This window comes from Neophocaena asiaeorientalis, unplaced genomic scaffold (genome assembly GCF_003031525.2).
Source record: "Neophocaena asiaeorientalis asiaeorientalis breed wild unplaced genomic scaffold, Neophocaena_asiaeorientalis_V1.1 scaffold75, whole genome shotgun sequence".
NCBI classification, from domain to species: Eukaryota; Metazoa; Chordata; class Mammalia; order Artiodactyla; family Phocoenidae; genus Neophocaena; species Neophocaena asiaeorientalis.
This window is the reverse complement of record NW_020172719.1, coordinates 1,789,300-1,815,845: the sequence shown is the minus strand read 5'-3', so window position 1 is coordinate 1,815,845 and position 26,546 is coordinate 1,789,300. Positions and strand designations below refer to the sequence as shown.

Below are 26,546 nucleotides of genomic sequence, written 5' to 3'. Positions count from 1 at the left end.
GAAATGAGAGGACTACGTTCTTAAAAAAACATCTCCGTTGGAGATCAAGAAACTCAAATTTGGGGGTGGAGGTGAAATGTTCCCATAGAGATGCCACAGAGGTCGGGGGGAAAAACTCAGACGTGGAGGGTCTTTGAAATAAAATATGGAGGATGATCAATGTGGTTACGCGGGGTGGCACTGTTGGTGGTGAGGTTCTGGACTGAGGCACCCCGTTGGCCCAAGCAATCAGGCGGGTGCCTTTCAGAGAGGGTTCTAGGAGAGGGTCTGGCTGACCATCAGGGCCAGAGGCGCTCATGGCCAGGAGTCGATTCAAAATATTCAGCGAGCAGCGCAGTGCGGGCACTGGCCATTCTGAAGGGGTGCTCGTTGTGACCATTGCTGTGTCCCGGAAGAACGTCCGTCCACGGCAGTGACTTAGGATCCATGCCCTTGACTCAGGCTACTGCCCATGGCCAAGTCCTCCTTCCCTAACTGGCACTCAAAAGATCGCCTTGGTGACCCCCACGGGAGGTGCCCCACCACTTAAAAGGTGACATCAAGCATGTGGTATTTTGTGCATGAGACAGAGAAGGTACTAGCGAGTTTTCCTTAATTTAGGAATCAAAAATGATGGGATGTGCTCCAATTCACTCTTGCTGCTTTTTCTTGGGGTGGGGAAACGGGTTCTGTGGGAAGGAGAGGTAAGAGATGCTGCATAAGGTGGCTGTGCTGTGAGGCGAGGGGAAGGTGCTGAGCGGGCTGAGGGTGTGTGGAGGTGGTGGTGGTGCCATCTGCACTGAAAGCCCTGGAAGGTAGGCAGACCGGGGTGCTGGCCGGTCCCGTGGGGCTGGCAGCGCACGGGGGCACAGTGGAGGTCTGGTGGGGCAGAGCCCCCAGCAGTCAGGTACCCCCTTTAGCTGTGTGCTGGGGATCTAGGGCCAGGGCTCAGGGGTCAATGGCTGCTGCTATTTCTAAAACCCCATCTACCCTGAGGAGTGTCTTACTGTACCTGGTAGCTGAAGGCCATCCCCCTTCTTCACACCTGTGTGATGATTTTTGAGACATGTTAATGAAGGAGAAGCACATACAGCCTTTTGTGTGTGCATACACACACGCACACGCACGCACACACACCGGTACGCCTGGGGTCATCCTGAAACGGGAGGCTCTAAGCAATGTCCCTGGTGGAGGTGATGGAATGGAAGTGCCGAGGAGGTCCAGCCTGGCTGTGCTGCTCGTGGGGGCCTGAGGGGCTGGGCTGGCCTCCCAGATTCCTCTGTCGCGTCCCCTGCACATCCCACCTCTTCCTTCTACACTGATGTCCCCATCTCGTTGGAGGGCAGGTAAATGTTCAGCAAGGGACTGACCTGTGCTTTGGGGCAGAAGAGGCCTGTTTTTTTATTGGCATTTTAAGAAACACCGGTCTGGGTGCTTGTGCCCCTCACCCAGGCCCCAGTGAGGCCAAGGAAGTGGGCAAAGCTGCTGCCACCGGCCCAACTGCCCGCACCTGGGGCCACAGGGCCACGGCATTGTGTGGACGCTGTCCTGACGTGCTCTGGGCCTCTTGGCCAAGACTTGGTCCTCAGTCTCAACCTCAGCTCTCCCAGATCACAGCTTATTTCCATTGCTGCTGGATGGGCCATCGTGATCTTAGGGGTACCCCACCAGGAAACGGGTTTTGCCCCTGGGAACAAGTATCCTTTGATCGTGACCCAGACTTGGTGCCTGGCTGACCTCTGAGAGCTGGAGGGAGGCTGGCTGCCCCTAAAACTGAAGGAGGGGTCATCTATTATCTCATCTCCTTCCCCTGGACTCCAGAAGGTCTGGGTATTGGGCCCCTCCTCTGGAGCTTGGGGAAGGAGACAAAAGACTGCAGATGTGAGAGTGGGGGGCGCCCCCGAGACCGAGTGTGAGTGTCGGGTAAGTAGTCAGCTGTTCTGGGCCAGAGGCTGGGCCTTGGATTTGGGCCTGGTCTGATGGGATTGGGGCTCATGTTTTCCAACCACCCCTCCTCTGCTCTGAGAGGCAGCTGTAGCCCAGGCCGACAACCTGCTGCACCAAGGGCAGCCCATGGAGTGAGGAATCTTGTTTGCAGGGGGAGGAGGAGACAGAACCCAGCTGAGATGGCAGCTCTGGGGACAATGGGGAGAGGCTCACAGCAGTTGATTTGGAGGCACACATTTGGCCACCTTCCCCAGAAGACCCACCTCTGGGGAGAGTCTATACTGGGTGAGTGTGCAGCTCTGCTCAGTGGAGTTGAGAATAGTGGAGGAATTCGCCCAGGTGGAGATTTCTACGCAATATCAGGGGTGATGATGGGAACAGGTCACACTTGAGGCTGGAGACTCAAGAAAAGGCTCAGCCCCCTCGGCCTGGCCCAGGGGGAAGGGGGGCCCCCCATGACATGACTGGACAAGACAGAGACTGGAACGAGACCCTGGAGATGGAACAGACAGAGCCTCCTGGCCCAAGAAGGGCCTTGGGGTTACAGGAGGAAGCTGTTGGCACAGGGTATGGACATAAAAGGCACTCAATAACTATTTTGTCTAGTGAATGAGTCAACAACAAAAAAAATGTGGCCTTAAGAGCTCCTTTTCTGGTCCACAAGAGCGTTGGGCTTACCTTTCTTGTCCTTCTTCTCTTCCTCCTCACCGCCGGCCCCCAGCAGGGTAAAGATGATGCCGGTCTGAGAGTTCACACCCACGGCGGTCACCACCATCCGTCCAGAGCCCTCCATCACATGAGTCCCTGGGGAAGGGGACGAAAGCCAAGTTACCATTGCACGGCCCAAGCCCCCTCCCGCAAGGAGCGGAAGGCACTTGGTCTCAGTTGACCCGAGGCAATTTGCCTGCTGAGGTCCTAGGGCACCACCTACAGTTAAGGTTCAAGGTGTGTATTCAAGGTGGGTCCTTTAAAGATGATTTCACCTTGGCATAGTGCTGTGATGGGCCTGGAGCTCAAACACTGCTATACCTCAATTCTTAGGCCCCCAGACAGCTCAGGCCTACCACCTCCTACCCGCTCCTAGAGAATCCCTTCTTCTCTCCTCTCTCCCCCCTTCCCCCTCTCCCAGTCTTACGGGCCAAGCAGGGACCACTCCCTCTTTTCCTTAATGATATATCTAGAACCAGACCTTGCTCTGCAACCAGCCAAAAAAAATGCCAACTAAGCCCTGGACTGGACTGCTTAAAATGGGGTCCACCAACTTCCCAAAGATCTGGGGAAAGAGTTCAGGGCTCTATGAAGTTGAATGAGAAAACAATGACCTCTTTATTTTCACAAACATCAAACTGAAATTTCGCATTTCCCCCTATTAAGAACATAGGCAATAAACGCCGGGAGTGTCGGTGGTGGACACAACACCATTACATATGTTACAGAAATCATGGGTTTTTTAATATCACTTTATAGCTGTTGCAGCTACTTTTCAGGCTTATCCTTATTTTACAACTAAGGCAATTACTACACTGACTGCTGGATCTTGTTGTTGAGTGTGCTAATAAAGAAGCACATATGTTACTACACCACACATTAATTCTTTTTTAATTACGTTAACTATTTCAATCTAATTGGCTTCCTTTGTGATCCAGTGTATTTTATTTTATGTATTTCCAAGTTTTATTCTGAATAGGGGTGGCCCATGATGACCTCAGACCTCCCCAGGGGTCTGCAGTGCAAGAAAAGTTAAGAACTCCTTTCCTAGAATTTTAGATTTTTAAAACTGGGTTCCAAAGGGTCCTGGAATTCTTTCAGGGGGCAGGACGGGAGCCATAGGGGGCAAGGGAGGCCTTTGGTCAGAGTGGCCCCAAGTTTATTCATCTTTGGGGTTTCTGTGTCAGCTTTTATTTGACAAGAGGGCACTCTGCTTAGTAAAGAATCTAGATAAATGAAGTTTGGCCTGTCAGGTGTTCCTTTTTTCCGCTCTGGCTAGAAAGCTCTCTACAATGCAGCATACAATTTCTCCTTCAGCAGAGAACTAACAGTCCAACCCTGCCTGGTGCAGGGTCTCCGGCCATCCCCAGGCCGCACAGGAAGAGCTATACGTGGTCTACCAGACAGACGGCCACGGCCCCTGACCCCAGCCACTACACGGCCCTGATGACTTGCTTCTTGAACTCCTTCTGCTGTTGAGAGATTTTCCTTCTTTCCCCTCAAGATCATGGTCATTTCCTCCTGTTTTCAGGCTCACTTGTCACTGATGGCCTTCTCCTGGCCTCCCACTTTGCTTCAGACTTGAAGTCTAGGTGGACAAACTCATTAGGATTGTATCTAAAATAAGAGTCAAGAGGCTCTGAGTCAGGGCAAGAAGCACTTTCCTTAAAGCAAGGAATCTCTTTTCACTTTTCAAGAGGTTTCACCCACCCCTTCCCTTTCCTTCTGGGATCTGAGAGATGTCTTGAGACTGTGTGTGTGTGCGTGTGTGTCTGCACACGTGCCTGTGTGCGTGTGCATGTGTGGTGTTCCAGCCTCTTGGCCTCCAGGGTCTCAGGATCTTAAAGTGCTTTACAGACAGACAGATACCCTCCAGTAAGCTCCTTTGAGGTGGTAAAGGTTGGTCTGTCCATCCATGATGGGTAAACCAAGTCACGAAGGCTCCCAGAGGCAGCATGGAGCCCAGCAAGCTGTACCAGGACCTGGGCTCTCAGGGCGTGAGAACCTCAGCTGGTTCTTTACCCATTCCCAGCCTCTTCAGTCCCCGAGCCGGGCACAGTGGGGACCACAGAATGAGCTCGGACACTAACTCCAGGCCGATCAGCCCAGGCCTGGTGTCTTCCCATCACAGACAGACCCTGAAGCACACGTACCCCACAAGGGGCACAAACAGGGAGAATCTGGGCCCAACTATGGGACTCTGGGAGCTACGATAACTTGCTGACAAAATGCTTTCTCATGCACGGGCTCAGCTCATGTGGGAGCCGGCAGGATGGACTGTTAAATACCAGCAGTATTAGAGGAGGAAACTGAGGCCCAGAGAGGTCAAACGTGGGTGAGGGTGGGGTCACTGTAGATCTTTAAAGGTGAGGGCTGAACACACTTCAGTGCACTCACAGGGCGTAGATGGCAGGAACAGCGACCAGTGCTACCTTCTGCAGGATACCTACTCCGCTCCAGGCTTTGTGCCCTAACCCTAACCCTAATCCTTCACACGCAATCATCTCATTAGTCCTCATACTGGCCCTCGGTCGACAGAACAGGAAACTGAGGGAGAAGTAGCTTGCCCAGGGTCACCAGCTGGAGAGGGACCAAGCCCTTGTCCGGTTTCTCATGTATTGCTTTTCCCCAGGAAAGAAGGCTTCACACTCTGGTCTCAAACATGTTTGTGAAAAAGTTGGCTCTGCCTGGGTGGCGATGGAGAAGCTGTTCCCCACCTCCCCAGTCCTGGGCGGGATGGAAAAAGACACAGGGGGCCAATTTCCACCCAAGATAATCAGACCCCAAATCACCTTCTAATCTAATCACTCCCATCTCAGCAGGGAGCTGGGGGCCCTGCACTGGGAGGCCAGGGAGGAGGGAGGAAGGAGGAAGCCAGGGAGGTGGCCTCTGCCCGCAACATGGGGACGCGGGGACATGGGGTGAAGGCGTAGTATGCCCCCCACCCAGCCTCGATGAGCCCTGGGGAGTCCTCCAGGCCCTAGCATCAGATAGGCCAGAGGAGTTGGGGGCATCAAACTCCCCCTCTGGTCCTCCCTCCCTCTGTGCCCCAGCAGCACGCTCAGCCTTCGCTCTGAGCATTGCCCCCCCAGCTCAGACACCCCCCCCCATAGCTCCCCAAAGTCCAAACTCCTTGGTCAGCACCCCCTGGATCACACCTCAACCTTCTTCCGGCCCTTGACCACTGATTCCCACACTGCGCCCTCTGCCCTGGGCGCAGCACAGCTCACTGGGCCCTTCTGTCCAGCCCTGGTCCCCAGCCCCATTCCCGCCTCTGCTCACATAGTTATCACCGCCTGAATGCCCTTCCCACACCTCTTCTCCAAAACCTCCTCCTCAAGGCTCAGGACAAATGCCTCTCCTCTTAGGTGACTTCCCTGACCCCAACAAAAGGACATCACCTCTCTCCTCTGGACTGCCCCCCGGGGTTTCCCCTGGGGGTGCCTCCCAGCCCGGTGTCCCCACTAGCCTGTGAGCCCCTGGAGGGCAGGTTTGAGGGTGAGTCCTCTCCTCCTGCCACAGTGGAGGCTTGTAGCTGGAATCCAGCACTGTCCTCCCTGCTACCTCCTTTTTTGTATTTCCCATGGTGGACATGTATTACATTTATAATGGAGAATCCACACACCCTCAATAAGCCATCTTTATGGTTTCACAAAGGGTCAAATTCATCCAGCCCAGCCGTCCTCCCTGGGCTGCCCCTCTTCCGCACTGGGACCTCACAGCCTGGCTGCCCCTCCTGCAGGAGGAAGAACAGAGCGGACCAGGTCACCCCCAGGCTGCCACTACCCAGCTCCAGGATCCCCTGCAGGGGACAATGTTTAACCCCAAGGGCTGCAGCTCCAGCAGTGGAACCAGAGGCATGTAAGCCCTGGGTCTTTGGGTGCGGACAGAGGTGAGAACCTTTTGGGGAGGGGGGCCCTGGCTGGGCCTTGCACCAGGCTCCCAAGTCCGTGGTCCCTTGGGTACCATCCTTCACCTCCTTATGCTCCCATGGAGCCCCTCAGAACACACAGCATGGGGGGTGGTTGATAGAGAGGACCCTAGGCTGAGGGGGAGGGGACTGGGAACAAGTCTGGTGTCTGCTGCTGATGTGCTGTGTGACCTGAGGCCAGCCGTCTCCTCTGTGGACCTCAGTTTTGTCCTCTGTAAAATGGGGAGGTCTGGCTTAGGTCACCACCTGTCAATGGTGAAGTCTGGGCACCTTAGGTCCCAAGGAGATGAGGGCCACTCCTGGGTGGGGTAGGGCAGCCTCCATGAAAAGGCAGCATCTCGGGAAGTTCTCATGGGCCAGCAGAGGCCTGAGCAGACAAACTGACCATGTGTCACTCCCTTCCAGGGCCACGCTTGTTCATGGGATGGACAAGTGTGGTGGAGTCCAGCTCTGTGCCGGGCTCTGGGGCCCAGGGGGCCTCTGGTGGTCCCTGCCCGTCAGGGGCTCACAGTCTAGTTAGGGTTGAGGGGAGCAGCACACATCAGCAACAACGCAGGACAACAGAGACCCAAGGGTCCCGTGGCCGGCGGGGGACACAGCCCAGGCAAAGGGGGAGGTGGGACAGTGTGACAGCTGCGGGTCAGCTGGGCTGAAGCTGAGGGTGGCCTGAGTGCAGAGCTGCAGGGTTGGGTGTCTCCTCGGGGTTCAGTAGGGAGCCGCCGGAAGTATTCTGGGGGGAGGGAAGAAGAGAGCTAATATTTATGGACGTTCCCCATGTACCCCGTACTATCTGAGCCCCTTTTCCCACTCGGTGGCCACGGCCCCCGGGTGAGGTCATTATCATCACCCGCATTTCACAGGGCATTGCTGGGGCGGCCGGGTGGCTCCTGGCTCCTATTCTCTCTCCCTTGCTGGGAAGGCTTGTGCACAAAGTCAGAGGCAGAGCTGTTTGGGGACACAGCCCCGAGGAGCGAGAGGGAGGCAGGCGAGCGGTGAGGGAGCTCTGTCAGCATCTAGCTCCCGCCCATCTGTCTATCCATCCATCTGTGAGCCAGAAAGGAACACTGCGGGCTCCCACCAACGGGACGGCCTGTCCTGCCCCACCTGAACCTTCATCTCCTCTCCCTGCAGATGACTTCTGCGGCCTCTGACCTGGCAGCTGAGTGTCGGCCAGAACTTTCCCAACTGCAGGCTCAAAGCCCATCTCTGCCTCAGACTTGCTGCAGGCCTGGTCCAGATGGCATCTCGGGGCCAAAGCCTCATGCAATGGCAAGTGGGGTGCACTGAGCCCCAGGTGGCAGAGCTAGAGGAGTCTAACTTTACAAAATGAAGCTTCTTAGCCCAGAGAGGGCAAGTGGCTCAGTGAGGTTGCACAGCACATGAGGCACAGGTAGGGGCTTAAACCCAGAGCTCCTCACTCTCCTGGTTTTGACTTCCTAAGCCTCTCTTTGGACAGGGAGAGGGGGGAGCTCAGACCTTCTAAAAGGTCTTTTCCTGGGGGTAGAGAAGGGAAGAAGGGACGGAGGCCTTCTCTGGGGATTATTACCTGCCTCCGGCACAAGCACCAAGCAAAGCCAATGAGATTGCCACGCCAGACGCGGTTCTGTCTTCATTATTGTTATCAACGCAGTTAATAACAGTAATAACGCATGCTCACAGAGCATCAGACAGTCGGCAAAGCATTTCATGGCCCACAAGCCCGTCCCCCTCACAACAGCCCTGTGAGGTAGGTTTTAGTGCAGGCACAACCCCAAGCCCCTCCGCCCACCTGTGGCCTCTCTGGCTCAGAGAGGTTAAGCGATGGCCCAGGGTCACACAACCGTGAGCGGTGGAGCCGGGACTTGAACCCGTGCTCTATCCACTACACCCCGCTGCCTCTCATGGAGAAGAGGCAGGGTAGTGTAATGGAGAGAGCGCGGGCCGAGCGGCACACTGGGCCTTCCTGCGGTCACGGTGCTGTCCTAGGCTCCCTGGTGGCAGCGGCAGTGGTGGCAGGTCCGGCTCCCCGTGCCTGGCCTTCCGCTCGGCAGGCAGGGTGGGCGGCAGGCCCGAGAGAGTTTGTCGATGTCCTGGGTAACCTCATGCTGTTCATGCTCTGGTTCCAGGGGTGATGGAGGAGGGTGGGGTCCTGCAGGGGACCGAGCCAATGGGCCTGCTGGAGCCAGGGCCTGCTGCTTTTGAGGACAGTCCCCACCCTGGCCCGCTGGCCCCTGGCCCTTCCATGGCCACATCGATGGTGCCTGGTTGTTGGTTTCCCCGTGGAATTCACTATCAGGTGCTTCAAACAGGCCACGCTGCTGGGTAATGAAGTCAAGGGGTCCTCGGAGGTGCGCTCGCATGTGGGCGCTAGGAGGCTGCCGGGCTGGAGTCTCCCTCTGGCCCTGGCCTTGGTGGGGCCTTACACGCCTGCTTGGGGCCTCAGTTTCCCCAGCTGCAAATCGAGACCAGACCATGGTTCTCTAGGGGTCTGTGAGTCCACTGACAGGCTGTACGGTGACACGTCCGGACATTTACTTCTCATAAGAGGGATTATTGCTTTCATGGGACTCTCATGGGGGTTCATGACCCAGGCAGGTTAAAAACCACTGGCCTTCCAGGAAAGGCAAAAGAAGGCTGAGGACCTGCTCTGTGTTAAAGGAGGCTGAAGAGGCAGGACATCTAAAGGCCACGCGGCAACCTGCACTGGCTCCCAGCCTGGGGGATGCTGTGGGGACAGTTGGCACACGTGAATATGGATGGTATGTCGGGTATCAGTACTGCATCAATGCTTCCTGAATTGACCGCTATGCTGTGGTTATGCATGAGGACTCCTTTTCTTGGGAGACACACCTGGAGTAGGAAGAGGCCCTGATGAAGCAGAGAGGGAGGCTCCTGAGAGCAAGGGAGTCACGATGGCAACAGCAGTTGAACCAGAGGGGAGGCCATTCAGGCGTTCATTGTACTAGTCCTGCAACTTTTCTGAAAGTTTGAAATTATATTAAAATACAAAACTAAGAAAAAAAACAGGCCAAGGTCAGAGTTTGTATTCCAGGGCCCACCCATAGGTTGTCTGACCCACACAGGTTTTTGAAAAATTGGAATTTCTTCCCAACGTCTTCAACATCGGGAGATTGACCTGAAAAATCTGAATCTCTTGCTCCCCTTGCAGAGAGAGGACTTTGCAGCCACACAGGGGGCACATCCACAGGCAGCAGGGGAAGCAAGTGAGTGCTTGGTTTGGTGTCCACACTCCCCCTACCTCACCCCGTGGACGTGGGGACCTGCGATTTCTGCACGTTTCTACTCTGCCTGGGCTGAAGCCACTGCAGACATGGGCCTGTGTCTGCCTGTGTGTCCTGGGGGGCGAGCTCCAGGCCTTTAGGATTTCCTTTGTGCCCACAGCTTTGGAGACATCTGAATCTTTCTGAAGGCTGGTCTGCCCCCATTTGTCAGATGGGGAGACTGAGGTCCTGATGGGCAGAGGTCATAGTGGGAGCCAATGCAGGGCTGGAACCTGGAGGGTCTACCTCCAAAGGCTGTGTTCATTCCACACCACACAGCATCTCACACGTGTACCGTTCACAGAGGACAGTCACATCTGTCCAGGCATGTGCTCCCCACAACAGCCCTGTGGAGCAGGCAGGGGGGAAGGGCTCCTCACTGGCTCACTGCACAGACACAGACGTGGAGGCTTAGAGAGGAAGGGACCTTTCCAGGGTTAAAGGTCGGGCATGGCAGGCCACCTGATCCAGAACTGAGCATTCTTTGCCTTCCTCTAGGCTGAGCCAGTGTGCCAGATGCCATGTGGGGGCGTCTGAACTACCATGAGGACCCTGCAGGTGCCCCCAGCATGGTCCCTCTGTGTTTTCTGAGGGTCATCTGACCAGAAGGCCCAGCAAAGCCACCAGCACAGGGAAAGGGTCCGAGATGTCTGGTCATGTGAGAGTCCAAATGGCAGTTATGCAGGGTTCAGAGCACTGGGGAAGACAGCAATCCAGGGGAACCCCCTGGAGGAGGCAGGCTTGGGCAGGCTGAAGGTGGAGAGGAGCTGGATGGGGGAGAGACAGGGCCAGCCCAGGGACGGGGAAAGGGGACACATTCAAGAAGAGGGAAGGGAGGGGAAATGGACATATAAGCTGGGGTTACCCTCCCACTTTACAAGTGAGAAAATGGAGGCTCAGAAAGGGTAAGAAGATTGTCCAAGGTCTCCCAGCCAGTGAAGGGCAGAGTCGGGATGTGAACCCAGGCTATTTCACTCCCAAGTCCAGGCTCCGTCTGAGGAACAGGGAAGGGAACCAGCCTACCGTGAGCATCCCTCCGGCAGCGCTGTGCTAGGTAGGGGCCTCACCTACATCACACACCAGGACATCACTGTTCTCCTCACAGGTAAACGGAGGCTCAGAGAAGTGAAGCGACATGCCCAAGGCCACACAGCAAGTTCATTTCAGAGCCCAGATCCGGCTCAGCCTGCCCAACTCTGCTCTTTCTACAACGCGGCGCAGCCTCCCTCCTCACTCTGGCAGACAGTGCCTGAGCCCTAAGGTGTGCAGGGCCTGGGGTGGAGCTGGGCTGACCTCCCGACAGCCTCAGGCTCGGGCTCCCACCCTCTTGGACCGGCCAAGGATGGAAGGGGCCCCTAAAAGTGAGACCCGTTGGATTTGTTTGGGTGGTGGCACTGTGGAGGGGTTTGCTCTTTATTTTATGTGAGATGCTTTGCGCAGCACAAAACTCAACCCGCATGATGAGGCTGTGCCCGAATGGGCCGAGCACAGTGTGACGTCACACGCTAATGCACGGGTCCCAGGTGGTACAGGGCAGGGGTGGTCAGGGAAGACTTCGTGGAGGAGGCGGGACTGAGCAGATGGGCAGGAGTTAAATGTGCAGTGGGGAAGGGAGAGAGCCGTGTGGGAGGAGGGCACGGCCTCAGCAGAGGCAGGGCAGAAGGAACGAAACAAGGTGGGTCTATAGCAGAGGTGCAGGTGAGGACAGGTGTACCGAATCTGTGACTCTCACTGCAGGGAGAAGCACTGAATGCAGCGCCCATTCAGGGTTTCGGCCTCCTCTACAACACACCCACCCATAGCCTGTCCAGGCCCTGCTCACACACAATCAGTGACGGGGAACTCACTACCATACAGGCAGCCTCTTTTGTTCCTAGAATGGTTCTGACTGTTACAGAATCCTTCTCTTTCCAATTAGATTGCTTTCCAGCGGGCTGACCATGCCCCTTTCTCACTGTCTTTTCCCCAGGAGCCTGGGCTAAGCCACTGCCCTCCCTCTCCGGCAGGCAGCTGGGTTTCTGAATGTCAGTACTGCAGCTCACGGTCAAGTTTCATTCTCTTGAGTCTAGTTCACCCTGCACTCTGGCCATCTTTGTGGGTACTGACCCTTGCTTTCTCTTTGTCAGCCTTCCTGGACTTGTGGTCTCTGTGAACTTGATGGGCATACGTTCCATACCGCAACAGGACAGAGCTCCAGGGAAGGCTGCTAGAAACCTTTCACCAGATTGCCAGCAGTTCAAGAGTCAGCACAAACTGCCCGCAATCCCCTGGCCTCAGCACGGTCTTCTCCATCTTGCCCACAAAGACACCACGGGAGACCTTGGCTCCCATTTCCTGACATCCAGAGGCCCAGGGTCTACTCCCTTTGCCTGGGCTTCCAGCCAGATGGAAGGTCGAGACTAGAGTGGTTGATTCCACTCCAGCTGGCCAGCCGACTTCCCATCCAACTCTGCACCGTTGCTAGAGCTGCTCTTTTCCAACGTCTTGGCACCCGTGCCCACCTCTGTGGCTGGCTGCTCACGCTTCAGGTCAGTGATCCTGAACATTTTCTCTCCCCAGCCTCCTGCCAGGGAACCATCCCTCCTCTCCTTCCTCCAAACTGTCTGGAACCTTCATCACTCATCCACTCAGGCCTAGCACCTCCCCTCGACTTCCACTCATCCCCATGACCCACCTGGCCACTTCTCCCAAGGATGCTCGCCTCTCTGACAACCACTGAAGCCCAGAGGTCGGAACCAGGGCCACAGGGCAATGACAATTTACTGAGCTCTCGTGTGGCTCTACGTTCCAAGAGGGCATTTGAGGCTTTCCATGAGCACTTGGTCAGACCCCGCCCCGGGCCTTTGCACTCGCTATCCTTCTGCCTACAATGCTCGCTCTTCTCATTGTTCTGGTTTTAGCTCAAATGCAACCTCTTCAGACAGGCTTTCCCCTGATCAACTACGATTCCCGTCCCCTTCCTCAGGGTCTCTATATCACTATAATGGTGTAATGTCTTCACCTGACTTATCACTATCTGAAATTATGTTAAATATCTGCTTGTTTGTTCCTTCCTTGTTTGTCTCTTTTACTAGATTCTAAGCTCCAGGAGGGCAGGGACCTTGTTTGTCTCATTAACCACTGGCACACAGTAGGTGCTTCATAAATGTTGGTTGGATAGTTCTTGATAATAAATGCCCCAGACCTAATTCTCACTCCTTTTTACCGTCGTACCCTGCAGACATGCTGCTCTCCTCCTCTGTATTTCTAGGAAATCCCACTGCGCCTCTGCTAGGAGGGCCCTTTCTCCACAGCTCTGCTTGGTGGGCTCCTACTCGCCCCTTAAACCCCAGCTCAATTCCACCTCTCTGGATAGTTCTGTTCTGTCGGTTTTCTCACACCTTCCTCACTCCTCTATTGTAGAATCAGCTGCTTGCTGGTCTGCTTCCCCCAGCTTACTCAAGCTGGGGGCTTCCAAGGCCAGGGGATGAGTCTGTAACATCATGGAAGGGAGGGCCCAGGGCCTGGCCCAGAGCAACTGCTCAGAGGATGTTTGCTGAGCGCTGCTGGACAATAAAGCCTTTTTGGTGTCCCTGCTTGGAGGGCGGGTATTTCACCTGTCTGGTGCCTCACCTCTGCAGGGTCTCCCCTCCTCTCTTGCCCCCTGCAGCAGCCAGACTGAGATCTTAAAAATGTAAACATGATCAGCTTACTGCTGATTCCAGAGAATCCTCAGCATACGCAGAAAATTTATAAACTCCTGACCATGGTGCACAAGGTCTCCCTCTTGCTCACGGTCCTGCCTCAGGGCCTTTGCACTTGCTACTCCTGCTCCCTGCTACACTCTTTCCCTGGCAAGTTGCAAGACCAGCTCCTTTCCATCATTCACACCTCAGCTCACACGTGGCCGCCCCGACCTCCCCCACCACCTGCACTCCATCGCCCTGCTTTTTTTTCATCATATATGTATTACCCTCTGGAATTTTAACATTGTCTGTCTCTCCTCACTATACTACAAGCTCCTCAAGGCTGGGGCCTCCTCTGCCTTGTACACTGCTGTGTCCCCCAGCCTCCAGCCCAATGCCTGGCACACAGCACACATCTAGAGTAGGCATCACCAGACTGATTCTTTCTCATCTCTAACGAGAACAGGCTTCCGTGTTCGACTTTTCAGAAAATCAACTTACTAGAAGGTAAGTTTCACGGGGGCAGGAATTCGTTGTCAGTTTTATTCACTGTGCTCGCCCCAGGGCCTGCAGTGCAGCTCAGTGCACGGTAGGATCAATGTACGACTGCAGGGGAAAAGGGAGGGAGTCCTCGTTTGGGGCCGAGTTGGCCAGAGATCTGGAGACAAGGACCAAAGTCTCTGAGACCCTCCAGCCTCATAAACGGGACATGGATGCCCCCTGGGCATGGGGGCAGGAACCGGCAATGGGAGTGAGCCCACCGTGGGCCACAGCTCACCTGACAGCAGCATGGGGTCCTTGTCCACAGACTTGCGCACCTGGTCAGACTCCCCTGTCAGGGAGCTTTCATCGATCTTGAGGTCATTGCCCTGGATGAAGAGGCCATCTGCAGGGAGGAGGTCGCCTGGTAGGAAGAAGGGTGAGGGGGTCAGTCAGCAGGGTCTCAGGTGGCTGGAGAAGCTGGAGTATTCTCTTCACGGTATGGTTGCAAGGAAGGTTCGCCCTTGGGAACTGGCTGCCTAGAGTTCCCAGGATACAGGAGCCAAGATGGCACCCATCAAAGGACAATAGACAACTGAAGCCTGGGGCCAGGGTGAAGGGCATGAGGCCTGGGGGGCTGAGGTTAGGTCCCGCAATAATCCTAGCTTGGGTGGGCATATCCTTCAGTTTATAAAGTGCTTCTCTTGGCATGGCATGGATTTGGGGCCCAGTTTTCTCAATGATTCAATCTTCTCTGGTCTCAACTATGTTTTGGGGAAATTCTTTTGGAAGGGATTAATCTCTCTTGACTAGGCTGAAGAGGCCCCCAAGACAGGCATGTTATCAGAGGAAACCAAGCCCCCTAGGGCTGAGTGAGGAGAGGCCTGCCAATCTTGCCCCCATCTTTGGCCTCTACTTACCTAGGACATATCTCATCTAAATCCCCTTTGGCACCAGCCTGCTCACGTTCTCCATGGCAGTATCACAGGCCTAGAATGTTCACTCACCCATGTCCACTCCCTGTAACACCTTCTCTAGCCCAACAACCACCCATTAACAGCCAAATCAGAGGTGGGAAATGGATTTCACCTCATCAACCCATTCTGAGTGTTAGTGGTCCTTGGAGTGTTATACTGAGAAGGCGTCTGAGGATGTATCTAGGCTTTGAGCTGAGATTGATTAGGAATGTCTGCTAAGGGTAGAAGTCTGGAGAGTTGTGGTACGTGTGCCATGTATTTGCCATTTCTGATTTAAATGGATTCTGGAATCTTACCTCCAGAAAGGAGCCTTCCACCTCTCCAAGGAGCTCAGAAGACAACCTGGCTTGGGTTCAGCCTTCAGGAATCCACCCCCTGCCCTGGACCAGCCTCTCCGGGTCCCACCTGTGCCCAGATGCCAGCTCCAGAACGTGGCTCTGTGGTTGGGTCACTTACCATATTTGACCTGGGCGATGTCCCCAACCACGATCTCAGCCACGGGGATCTGGACCACCTGGCCAGCCCGGACCACGGTGAACTTCTGCTCCTGTTCAATGCGGCTCTGCAGGCCCCGGAACTGTTTCTCTTTGCTCCAGTCATTGAAGGCCGTGACCAGGACCACGCAGATGACCGAGAGGAGGATGGCGGCCCCCTCGATCCAGCCTGCCTCCGCCTCCCCTTCATCTTCTGCCCCCGCCTGGGCCGTTGCACATCCTGCAGACAGCAGAAGGAAGCAGGTGTGTGTGTGGGGGGGCGGTCAGCCAGGCAGAAGGGGCCTCACAGCAATCAATAGTGCAAGTGCTTTAGGGTCTAAAATGCAGTTTTGCTGATGTCCTTTCCTTCCCTTCTTCCAGCAGCTGTGAGGCAGGTTTCTAGGCTGGGGCGGGAGCCATAGTGCTGGACCTGCCCTCCAACAAGCTGGTCTGAATCCTGCTGCTGCCGCTCTATGGTCCTGGGTAAGCCTTCCCTAAGCTTTGGTGTCCTTATCTGCAAAATGGGAGTCGCTGAGACCACATTCCAGGCTCAAGGGGAGGAAGGCAAAAGCTCCAGCCTGTGCTTAGCACCAGGAGGTTCTTACTCAGCCCTTGTTGGATTTGAGCCCCGACTACACAGTGAGGACACCGACACTCTGAGCCACTTGTCTGATCCACAGTGACCCTCCACCCCACACCCTTGCACCATTGAACCTCCAGGTCTGGGCCCCACATTGCTTAAGGCCTGCCAGACCCACCATGTGACAAAGGAAAAGAAGACACCAGACACATCTGATGCCAAGGCCTCGGACTTGAAGGACTTGAAGGCAGGTCCTGCCCACATGGTGCTGAGCTCTAGGGCCTTTCCAAGCCCCTCCGCACATCCCGTCTCCTGCATCCCCAGAAGGATCCGGTAAGTCAGAGGTATTACCCCCATGGACAGATGTGGAAACTGAGGCCCAGAGAGGTGAGTGCCACACCAGGACTGGCCTAGGCCCTTCCTTCCAATGGGCAGGGGTTGGGGGGTGGAGAAGTGTCTCTCCATGGACAGCATCTGACGATCCACTCCTAGAAAACTCAGAGCGGGCCCCTTCCACCGAGGCTGGGCCCCACTGGGCCATTTGCAAGGTCTGCTGTGTGCCAGGTGTTCACTTTAATCCTCAAGCTGGCTGAGAGGAGGGAAGCAGTTCAGAGAGGGACAGCAACTCAGCCAGGATCACACAGCAGATCTGGAGTCTGAATCCAGGCCTGGAATCTGACACTGGACCTGGCCTGCCCACTATCCCTGAGCCCAGCGGCCCTCTCTGCCACATGCTGGCCTCACTGGGAAAGTAGAAAATGTTGCCAAAGACCCATGGTCGACTGTCTGGAAGTCTAATTCAGTCCCAAGGAATAGAGAACAGCAGTTTCAAGAGTCCCCAGCATGACTCTCTGGGAAACGAGGGGTTGAAAGCAACCTGACCAGAAGGCCAGGTGGTACCAGGGAATGTTTTCTGGCTCTCAGCTCCTGGAAGGGTCAAGGCTCAGCTGGTGGGTCCATGCTTGAGATGATACAGAGTCACTGCAGGCTGGCGGTGTGGGTCACTAAAAAATTCCACATCTTTGGCTGAACCAGCCACTCCTCATCGGCTAATAAACAACTATACCACTGTGTGGGGTTCTCAAAGCCACTTTTCTTTTCTTTGGGAATTTCAGACTTTTCCAATCATTTTAAACTGTTGAACTGAACCAGCCTTTGGTGGTGATGATAATCGTTATCATGGTGATGGTAACTGACCTCGGGCTATAGCTCTGAGCTCAAATCCCAGCTGTGTGCCCGGAGCTAGCTGCTTAACCGCTGTGCCCTGGTTTTCTCATCTGCAAAACTGGGGTAATGACAGGTGCTCCCTCCTAGGTGGTGGTGAAGACTGGGGAGAGGCTGTACGTAAAGCACCTGACACAGCGAGCACACAGTAAACGCTCAGTGTAAGGGTGGCTTCTTGTCCAGCACGTGACATCATCACACAGGCAGCCTGAATGGGGCCTCGAGCCCCCACGTGGCAGAGGGGATCCAGTTGGACTTCAGAACCACGTGAAGATGGGAGGAGGGGAACTAAGGTGCCCCTCCACTAGTGAACAACACCAGTGAAATCCCCCAAACTGGGAAACACAGGTGAACCTTGCTAAAGAGAAACCCAGTACACGGAGATGCATTCTCCTGGACTCAGGGCAGTGATTCCAGATACAGAGCCCAGTGCTTCTCCTTCTGGGACCTTTGTTATCCCCTGCCCCTGCCACAGGCTCTGTAAGTGGGAGGGCTGTTTTGTCCCTGTCCTGTGCTTCATCAATGGCCCCCCGCTTCAGTTACTGAAACGTTTAGGACACTCAGAGACAGTCCAGGACGATGAAAAGCCTTTGGGCCCTGGAACTGGAAAGACATGGCTTCAAATCCAGGCTCCGCTGTGTGATCTTGGGTAAGTGACTTGGCCTCTCTGAGTCTCGGTTTGGACAGCTATAAAGTGGGATGACCCCAGGGACTTTGTGAGCCCAGGGCTTAGTAAGGTCCTGGCATGTGGTGAGTACACGGCAGACATTGGTCCTCTCCTTTTCATGAGCTTCTCTCTTTGGACTGACTTCTGAGAACCAAGGGAATGGTAACTGAGTGGGTCCACACCCTGTTACCTTGTCTCCAAGCCCCGTCTGCTGCCCTTGCTGATTCAATACCAAGGAGCCCTCTGGGCCTTTGAGGGCACTCACTTGGCCAGCAAACGTTCCATTAGCTTTTTGAGAACTATCTGATGACTACATGGTGCCCTGGGACGGCAAGAAAGTAGGGATGCAGATTGCTTAAGCTATTGGGAGCTGCCAAACCCTGAAAACAGCTCCTGCAGCTCTGGTTCAATTAAGGGAAAGAGATGAGAAAGGGGACGAAAGAGGGGGGCGTGGGGAGGCCCTGCTGAGGTCTCCTCTGGGGCTCCCTTGGACCGGGGCAGGGACAGGATCTGGAGATCGTGACCACAGGGTCTGGGAAACCTGCAGCTGCCCTCCCTGGACGTGGGGTTTTCTAGGGTGGGGCCGCATACTGTCTGTGTGACCTTGGGGAATCCACTTGGCCTCTCTGGGCTTCCCTCTAGTTGTTCATCAGTAAAATGGGGAAACTACTTTCTAGGTGGTTACCAGGGCCCGGCATCGAATAAGGACTCTCAAAACGGGTCAAGCCACAAACATTTTCTAAGCACCCACTACGTGCCGGTTGCTCTGCCGGCACTCTGGCACTAGGGGAGCTGTCACAGGCAGGGAGTGGGAAACATGGGGTATGCCTATCCCAGCCCTGCCACAAAAGTGTTGTGTGACCTCTGACAAGTGTCTGGAGGTCTCTGAGCCAAGAAAGCCAACAGGGAAGGGCTATGCGTGCTGCAAGGCGGCCTAGCGCCTGGCAGTTCATCACCAGCGTCGTTTGATACATAACTGATGCAGCCTGAGTCTGACATGGCAGGGGGTGGTCCAGGCAACATGGAAGGTCCAGAGCTCAGAGCTCAGGCCGGGGCCTGGGTGTTGGGGAGGAGGTAGCGCGGTCGTGAAGTGCAGGAACTTCGTTCTGTGGGACTAGAGTGTGTACATCTGCCCTCATCAACTGAGTGTGGCCTGAGCTACTGTCTCAGCTGGAGGAAGGGAGGGGCAGTAGAAAGAACCAGAAGCCTTGGGTTTAAAAGCCAGCCCTACTGTCTAAAAGCTGTGTGACCTTAGGCAAGTCCTTCCCCTCTCTGGGCCTTGGCTCCCACCTCTCTAAGATGGAGGTGATCACAGCCATCTGCGTGCAGGGCTGGGGGAAGGCTCCTCCTGGTACAGCCTGGGAGCCTGATCCATGTTCCCACTGCACCCCCTCTATCATCTGCCTGCTGAGTTCTAATCTTGCAGTAAATTGGGTCACATGAGGTCACTTCTCCACTGACTCAACCTGGTCACTTTCTGAGGAAACGCAGCCGAGGGATAGGAGCGTGGGCTCGGGAGCTGGAACGCCTCGGTCTGAGTCACGGTTCTGCCGCTTCCCAAAGTCTGACCTCCTCCCAAGTCATTTACCATCTCAGGGCCTTGGTTTCCTGGGTAATAATAGCACCTGCCCACGGGGTTGTTGTGAGGGTCAAGTGAGGATCAAATGAACTGTTACCCTAAAAGCTTCCAACTAGTGGTGGCTCTAAAAATAGTAGGAATTACCCTTCTTATTATGCTTTGTGTTGCACCCTTAGCTTTGTTCAAGGCTCATGCAAGTAGCCGTGTGCCATCTTCTATATTTTCTGGAAAACTTCTGCAGAGAACGCTGCCCATTATGCATCTCTCATAATATCCTACGTGAAAGTTCATCCCAGAATTCATTGTCAGGGGACATGCTATCTTCCTAAAGAACTAGCTTTCCTCCTTGTTGATTACTTGAGCTATGCAAATCATCCTAATTCACTTTCTGCTTTGGCTGCCAGGAAGTTCAAAGTCAAATTTATATCTCAATCGTGGTAGCAAATTTATCTGCTTTAAACCCTCTTTGGAAAGAGGGCGTGCAGAGAAAAGAAATCAGCTAGTAATACGAGGTATAAAACTGAGGTAGTTGGCCAGATAGACTTGGCTATCCAGTTTCTCAGAAAACTCTGGCCTGGGAGCGGGTGGGGTGACAGCTGTTCAAGGAACCTCAGAGACCACTTTCTCATTTGGGGAAAGGAGGCCCATAAGGGTGATTTCTTACATGCTTTTCACTTTTTATTTGCTTGCCTGAAGCAGTGACCCTCGTAGGATTATCTACTTACACAGCACATTGATGAGAAAATGTCTAATTATAATTAATAACAAAGAAAAGGGTTTATACTTTTCTACTGACACCAAATCAGATTATAAAAAGCTAACGACAAAAAAATATGTGATCTCACATATCTCATGGTATATGTGTGCATATATATCTGTCTGCCTATCTATCTATGTATATATCATAGAGTGATACAGGTTTAAAAGACTTTGTCATCATAAAGGAAAGCTGTCATGGAGCTGGTGAAGCCCTAGCCCTTGGGTGGTGCTCAGTTCCTGGAATGAAGGATGAATGGAGGTTGAGGTTTTCTTTTCCTTTCTTTTTTTTAAATTGAAGTATAATTGATTTACAATGTTGTGTTAGTTTCAGGTATAGAGCAAAGTGATTCAGTTATACATACATGTGTGTATATACACACACACACACACACACACATATATTCTTTTTCAGATTCTTTTCCCTTATAGGTTATTACAAAATATTCAGTAGAGTTCCCTGTGCTATACAGTAGGTCCTTGCTGGTTATCTATTTTATATATAGTAGTGTGTATATGTTAACCCCAACCTCCTCATTTATTTATGAGGTTTTCCATTACGACTTCTAAGTCCTGACTTTGAGAAAGTGGGTTTGCCCCAGAACCCTCCCTGGGTGAGTGGCACACTGTTTCCTCCACCCACAAAACAATGTCCCCATTCAGAACCCAGGACAGGTTTCGGGATGCCCTCTCAGGTCCGAGACTCGTCACGTGGGAAAACATGTTCAGCATTGGGCCCACAAGGGTGTGCCTGACACTGAACCAAGCTAGGACCGGGACTGAGAGCCCTTCTCCCACAAGTCACACAGCATGGGATCCCCGACGGGGATGCAGGGAAGGAAGCCCGGGGCGGTCTCCCCGCACCGGCTGCAGGTCCAGCACCTCCAGGTGCCCTCTGTGTGTGCCACGTTGTCCACACGGCCCTTCACCATCTCCCTGTAATAACCCTTCGAGGTGAGGTCTTGTCGCCCTGTTTTGCAGATGAGGAAACTGAGACTCAGAGAAGGAAAGTGACTTGCTTAAGGGCACACAGCCAGGAAGTGATGGAGACAGGATTCTAACCCGGGAGAATGGGCTCACTTCAGAAACTGAGTCTTCATCCACTTTATTCTCCTTCCACACTCAGAGAGCGGTGTCTGGCCAGGGAGAGGGAGAACGGCTTTCTTGGAGCAAAATTTCCCTTCCTGACCTTCTAGGACAGAGGTTGGCAAACTTTCTCTATAAAAGGCCTGAAAGTGAATATTTCAGTCTTTGTGGGCCTTGCTGTCTTTGTCACAGTCACTCAACCCTGCCGTCGTGGTGGGAAGTCAGCCACAGACAGCATGGAAAAGAAATGGGGGTGTCCCAACGACACTGCATTTTTAGACGACGACATATGAATTTTCATACAATAGTCACGTGCCGTGAAATAGTATTATTTTGATTTTCTTTCAACCGCTTAAAAATGTAAAAACCAATCTTAGCTCACGGGCCATATAAAAACAGGAGGTGAGCCAGAGTCGGCCGTGGGCTGAAGTTTGTGATCCCTGTTGTAGAATATCAGGTGCACAGAGCTCTGACGTCATTATGGATTTTTTCGTAGTTGCAGGCCTTGAGGAGCCAGCAATTTCGGGGTTCTGAGGAGAAACCCAGCGTTGGAGCGCTCAGAAGCTGGAGCACCCAGAGAGCAGGGCATCTGAGAACAGGGCTGATGCCCTGTCAGATCAGAGAGTGGATGTAGGCCACGGGTGAGCGATTCGGGGCCTCTGGCCCCAGCTGTGAGAGTGGGGAGCTCTTAGAGAGCAGCCTGGACAGAAGTTCGGAGTCACCCACCCTTGGGCTCCATCCAACACAACCAGAGTCTCTCAGGGAGTGGTCTGGGCAGTGGTGTTTTTAACAAGCTCCAGTGCAAAACCTGGGGACTGTTTCTTCGCTGGGTGACCTCGAGCCAGTTAACTCACTTCTCTGTGCCTTGGTTTCCTCATCTTTAAGATGGGCATAATCATGGACCCTACCTCATGGGGCTGTTAGGACAGCATCTCAGCCCAGAGCTCGGCACCCTGTAAGTGCTCAATAAACACTCACTCTAACATGACCGTTGTTGGTCCAACCCCTGCATTTCACACATGGGAGAATGGGGGCTGGGCACTCTCAGCCTGGAGTCAGGCTCAGCCACCCACTAGCTGTGGGTGAGGCCCTGCCCCTTGGGCCTTGGTTTCCTCACCTGGAGGGAGCCACAGCCGCGAGCCCCGAGTGCCCTCCTGTGTGGCCAGGCACGCGTGCTGCCGGGTGGGCAGCAGGGGTCCCAGGCCCTGTCTTACCTTCGTTGTTTTCACCGGGCGGGTGGTAGAAGGATAGCCCCAGGGAGATGATGGCCGCGATCTCCAGGATGATCAGCGTCACGTCTTGCAGTGCCTCCCAAACGAGCTGCAGGAAGGTTTTTGGCTTCTTTGGAGGTATAAAGTTTTGCCCAAAAATCTGCTTTCTCTTTTCCAGGTCTGGAGCGGTACCTGGCAAACCTGCGGACAGAGTGCAGAGAGGTTGGCCTGGGGGCCCAGGAGACACACACACGTTCCGGGAATCATCCACATGGCAGAGGGAGGAGAGAAGGGGAGAGAGGCAAAAACGAGGCAGGGGGCTGGCAGGCACCCACCAGGAGCCCGGCGCCCAGTGTTTGCTTTGGCCCAGAGGGTCTCCTGAACAGAGACACTAGCGTGCTGGGGTTGGAGGACTGGAACATTCTGCTGTTACAGTTGTGGGGCCTCGTGGTCTAATATCTACTATCATAGATAAGCTATCACATCGCAGCTTCTAGAACTCCAATAGTCTGTCGTTCATTCGCTCATTCATCCAGTTATTCATTCAACCCGTGCTTCTCTCGCTGCTGCAGGCCCGGCCGGTGTGAATGCTGGGGAGTGTCCCGAGAAGGGAAAAGCCCCACACTCAGGGATGCAGGAGCTCAGCGGTCCTGGGAGTCCCACAGTCTACGGCTCAGGGGTACAGGACATGGCCATGCGGCCTCCTGTCTGGGTTTCTAGGTGCTGATGCCGACCGTGAGACACCCACCTACCGCCGCCAAGAGCCGGGCTGGCGAGACCTCATGGGAGAGCCGGGGGTGGCTCGTTCCCAAAGAAACCCCACACCTGCCTTGCCTATCAGTGCAGGTAAGCACTGGAGATCCGCTGTCCTGCCTGTGCACGGGAGGGAGGAGCCCGAGCTGTTATGCCCATTTCATAGAGGAAGAGACCAAGGCCTTCATGAGACCCAGAGGTGGCCTTGATGCCACTCCTGGGACCTGAGAACCCAGGCCAGCCCTGTTCGAAGCACATGGAAATGTTGCCCCCAGCCTCTTGTGCTGTGGTGGCATCTGGGAGCTCCATATCCAGAGCAGGCAGGCACGATGTAGTATGATTCAGGGAGTGCAGGGAGGTCCTTGTCTTCCTTCCTTTGCCCAGTTCTACCCACAGACAATGTCTGAAATTCCTCCCTTTACCTAAAAGCTCCAACTCCTTTAGACTCCCTGGGAGGGGAAGCCATCATTGGTTCTGGACACCACCGTGTGAACGAGCTTCAGGCTTTTTCCTGGGAGTGGGTTTTGATGAGCGGAAGAAGGGAGAATTTGAGAGGGTGGTGGGCCTCTGAGGAAGGGGCTAGGCACAGTCAACAGTGGCCTGTTACAGCAGTTAGCTATGCCTTTGGTCAGCCAGTTCCTTTCTCTGAGCCTCAGTTTCCCCATCATGAAAATAGGAGAGCTCAATAGAATGTACGGACCCTGAGGAGCCCAGGGATTTCAAGGTCTACAGGCCCTGAAGTGATCTTGCTGGGGTCTGTTCACATTTTGGGGCTCCTCGTAAGGTTTGGAGTAAATGAAGGTTTCACTGAGAAGTTTGGTGACAGTGGGACCAGCCCACCTCCTGGGCTCCTCCTGGTCGATTCAAGGAGAGATGAGTCTTTGAATCTCCTGAGTGCCTGTGATTCAAATGTTCTGGAGTCTACCAGTAGTGTGACCAGTAGAAAATATGGGTGTCCTCCAGGTCAGGGGGTCTAGCCATGGCTTAGAGGTTCTGTCATCCGGTTGTTCACAGGCCTAACATTGAGATCCTGGGTCCTGGGTCAGAGCACAGGGCAGGAGCTGCAAATGAGAATAGCTGTGGGGTCGGGCAGGTTTTGTGAATGAGTGAAGTAGGTGGGTGGGAGGCAACAGGGAGTGATGGGGACTGGGGCAAAGTGAAGAATCTCAGCCCTTCTAAAGGGGATATTTCTCATCTCCTGTGGGGGACTGTGGGCCCAGTGTGGTAGACTCTCTGGTCTTCTAAGACAAGCTGGACACCTGGAATTTGATGTAAAATTTCCCCATTAAAAACATTCCAGGGCCAAACACAACATATCCATAAACTGGATTTAGCCCGTAGGTGGCTAGTTTGAGACCAAGCACCAAGAACTCGGGTGGGGCTTGGAGTCAGATGTCATGGGCTCAAATCCCAACTTGGAGTGACTTTGGGTAAGTGACTTCACCACCAGTGCCTCAGTTTCCCCTTCTGTAAAATGTGGGCAACGGCGGGGCCTACCTCACAGGGGCAGGACGAGGCTTTGGCAGGCTGTCCGTGTAAGGTGCCTAGTGCTATGCCAGGAACCAGGTGAGGATATCGGGTTATTATTGTCCAGTCTTAGGAGGTGGAGTAATTAATCACAACCTCCTGGAGGAAGAAGACTGCAGGAAGACTTCCCCCCAATAAGGTGGGGAGGAGGGCGGTCAAGCTGAGGACAGGCACAGGGGAAGGCCATGTGACTGCAGACAAGCCACTTCCCTCTGGACCTCAGTTTCCCCACACGTGACATGAAGGATGGGCTTGGCGGAAGGCCGGGGACTGGTAGCTCTGATACCTTATATCCAAAGACAGTTTTCTCGATAACACATGGATGCAGTACCACTAATTTATGTGCACACATGTGGACGTGGCACAGAATGGGACCAGCCGCTTGTGAGCAGCCAGAGACACTGTGTCCCTCTAGCCATCGTGACACACATGGACATAAATTTCTCCGCTGATTTAAGTCCCCTAGTCTGGCTGAGTTTCCACCCCTATCTCCGGTGTAGGAATTCCTAGACCCATGAAACCTGTCAGCCCATGGCTCCAGAATGTCTATGTAGGCAGGAAAGTGGGCACTGGCAGGAGGGTGGCAGTGGGTGGTGAGGATCTGGATGGAAGGTGGGTGGCCAGATTTCATCTAGAAGCTGTGAAGACATAAATTATCTGTATCAAAGAAACGGGCGGTGGTGGGGGGGGGGAGCGGTCCAGTGGAGGTGAAGGCCCTGAATAGGGCTGCCCGACAAAATACAGGATGACCAGTTAAATCTGAATTTCAGATAAACAGCAAATAATTTTTTAGTATAAGTTATGTCCCCTATAATACTGGGGACATACTAATAAAAATTATTTTTTACCTCAGTTCAAATTTCACTGGATATCCTGTATTTCACGTTGTTAAATCTGGCAACCCTACTCCTAAAGCACCCCCCATCCCGTCCCCCACGGTTCTCCCATTGTTGGAGTAGGACAAGTCCTGTGGTCAGCCAGTCTCACTCTCCCATTTGACAGGCAGGAAAACTGAGGCCCAGAAATGGGGAAATGACTTGGCCCAGATACAGTGATTCAGCTGCAGAGCTGGGGCTGGACTCCTGACTCCTGGCCCAGGCCCTTTTCACCAAGGGAGGGGCTTCTCATCTTGCTCAAATGAGAAGTGAGTGAGCTTTAAAAAACTAAGCCTTATTCACACACAAAAGTATGGACATTTCATACTCTCTCTCTCTGTCAACCTCATTTAAGAGATTTGATTCAGACTGTCCTGAGGTGACCTCTGAGTAGCCTTTATCTCACCTCCTTGGAAAAAGGGAGGCCAGAAAAGCCATTTTTCTCTCCTCCTGCAAAGGGTTCTTGATGGTTGAATGCAGACATCTGAGATGTCATCATGAGAGGAGCTTCCCTATCTTTCCAGGAGGGGGCGCTCTGCAGAGCAGCTGCCTGCAGCCTCAGGGCAGCTTTCAGAAACAGAGGGACCAAATTCCAGTCTCAACCTGCCACTAACTGAGACTTTGGGCAAGTGGCACCCCTTCTCTCGGAACCTCAGTTGCCTCACCTGCAAACTGGGGCCGAGGGACAACCCTCTGCTCTGCCTGCTGGGGAAAAGGTGAAAGGCCGTGCAATATGGGAAATGCCTGGCACACAGTAGGTGCCCAGAATCTGGGCAGAAAATCCCTTTGAACTCATATGCCACCCCCATACGGCATTGCCAGCAGGGGCAGAGTATTCGTCTTTTCACTGTTCTGGGACCTTGAGTGA

The 26,546-nt window shown here is 54.0% G+C and overlaps 1 protein-coding gene across 7 annotated transcripts in view; it reads right to left on the bottom strand.

The window, feature by feature from the left end:
* ATP2B2 (ATPase plasma membrane Ca2+ transporting 2) overlaps positions 1–26,546 on the bottom strand; it is a 192,693-nt gene that overhangs the window by 59,231 nt on the left and 106,916 nt on the right. For 4 of the 7 annotated variants that reach the window (XM_024740200.1, XM_024740199.1, XM_024740196.1 and 1 more), the window contains 4 exons: positions 22,527–22,724; positions 15,404–15,661; positions 14,269–14,394; positions 2,605–2,730 (listed from right to left, as the gene is read on the bottom strand). In XM_024740200.1, the coding sequence (XP_024595968.1) occupies positions 2,605–2,730; positions 14,269–14,394; positions 15,404–15,661; positions 22,527–22,724 (708 nt within the window). Of the gene's footprint in view, positions 1–991; positions 1,025–2,571; positions 2,731–14,268; positions 14,395–15,403; positions 15,662–22,526; positions 22,725–26,546 lie in introns of all 7 variants that reach the window. The other 3 variants (XM_024740193.1, XM_024740194.1, XM_024740197.1) reach the window with 2 other exon arrangements.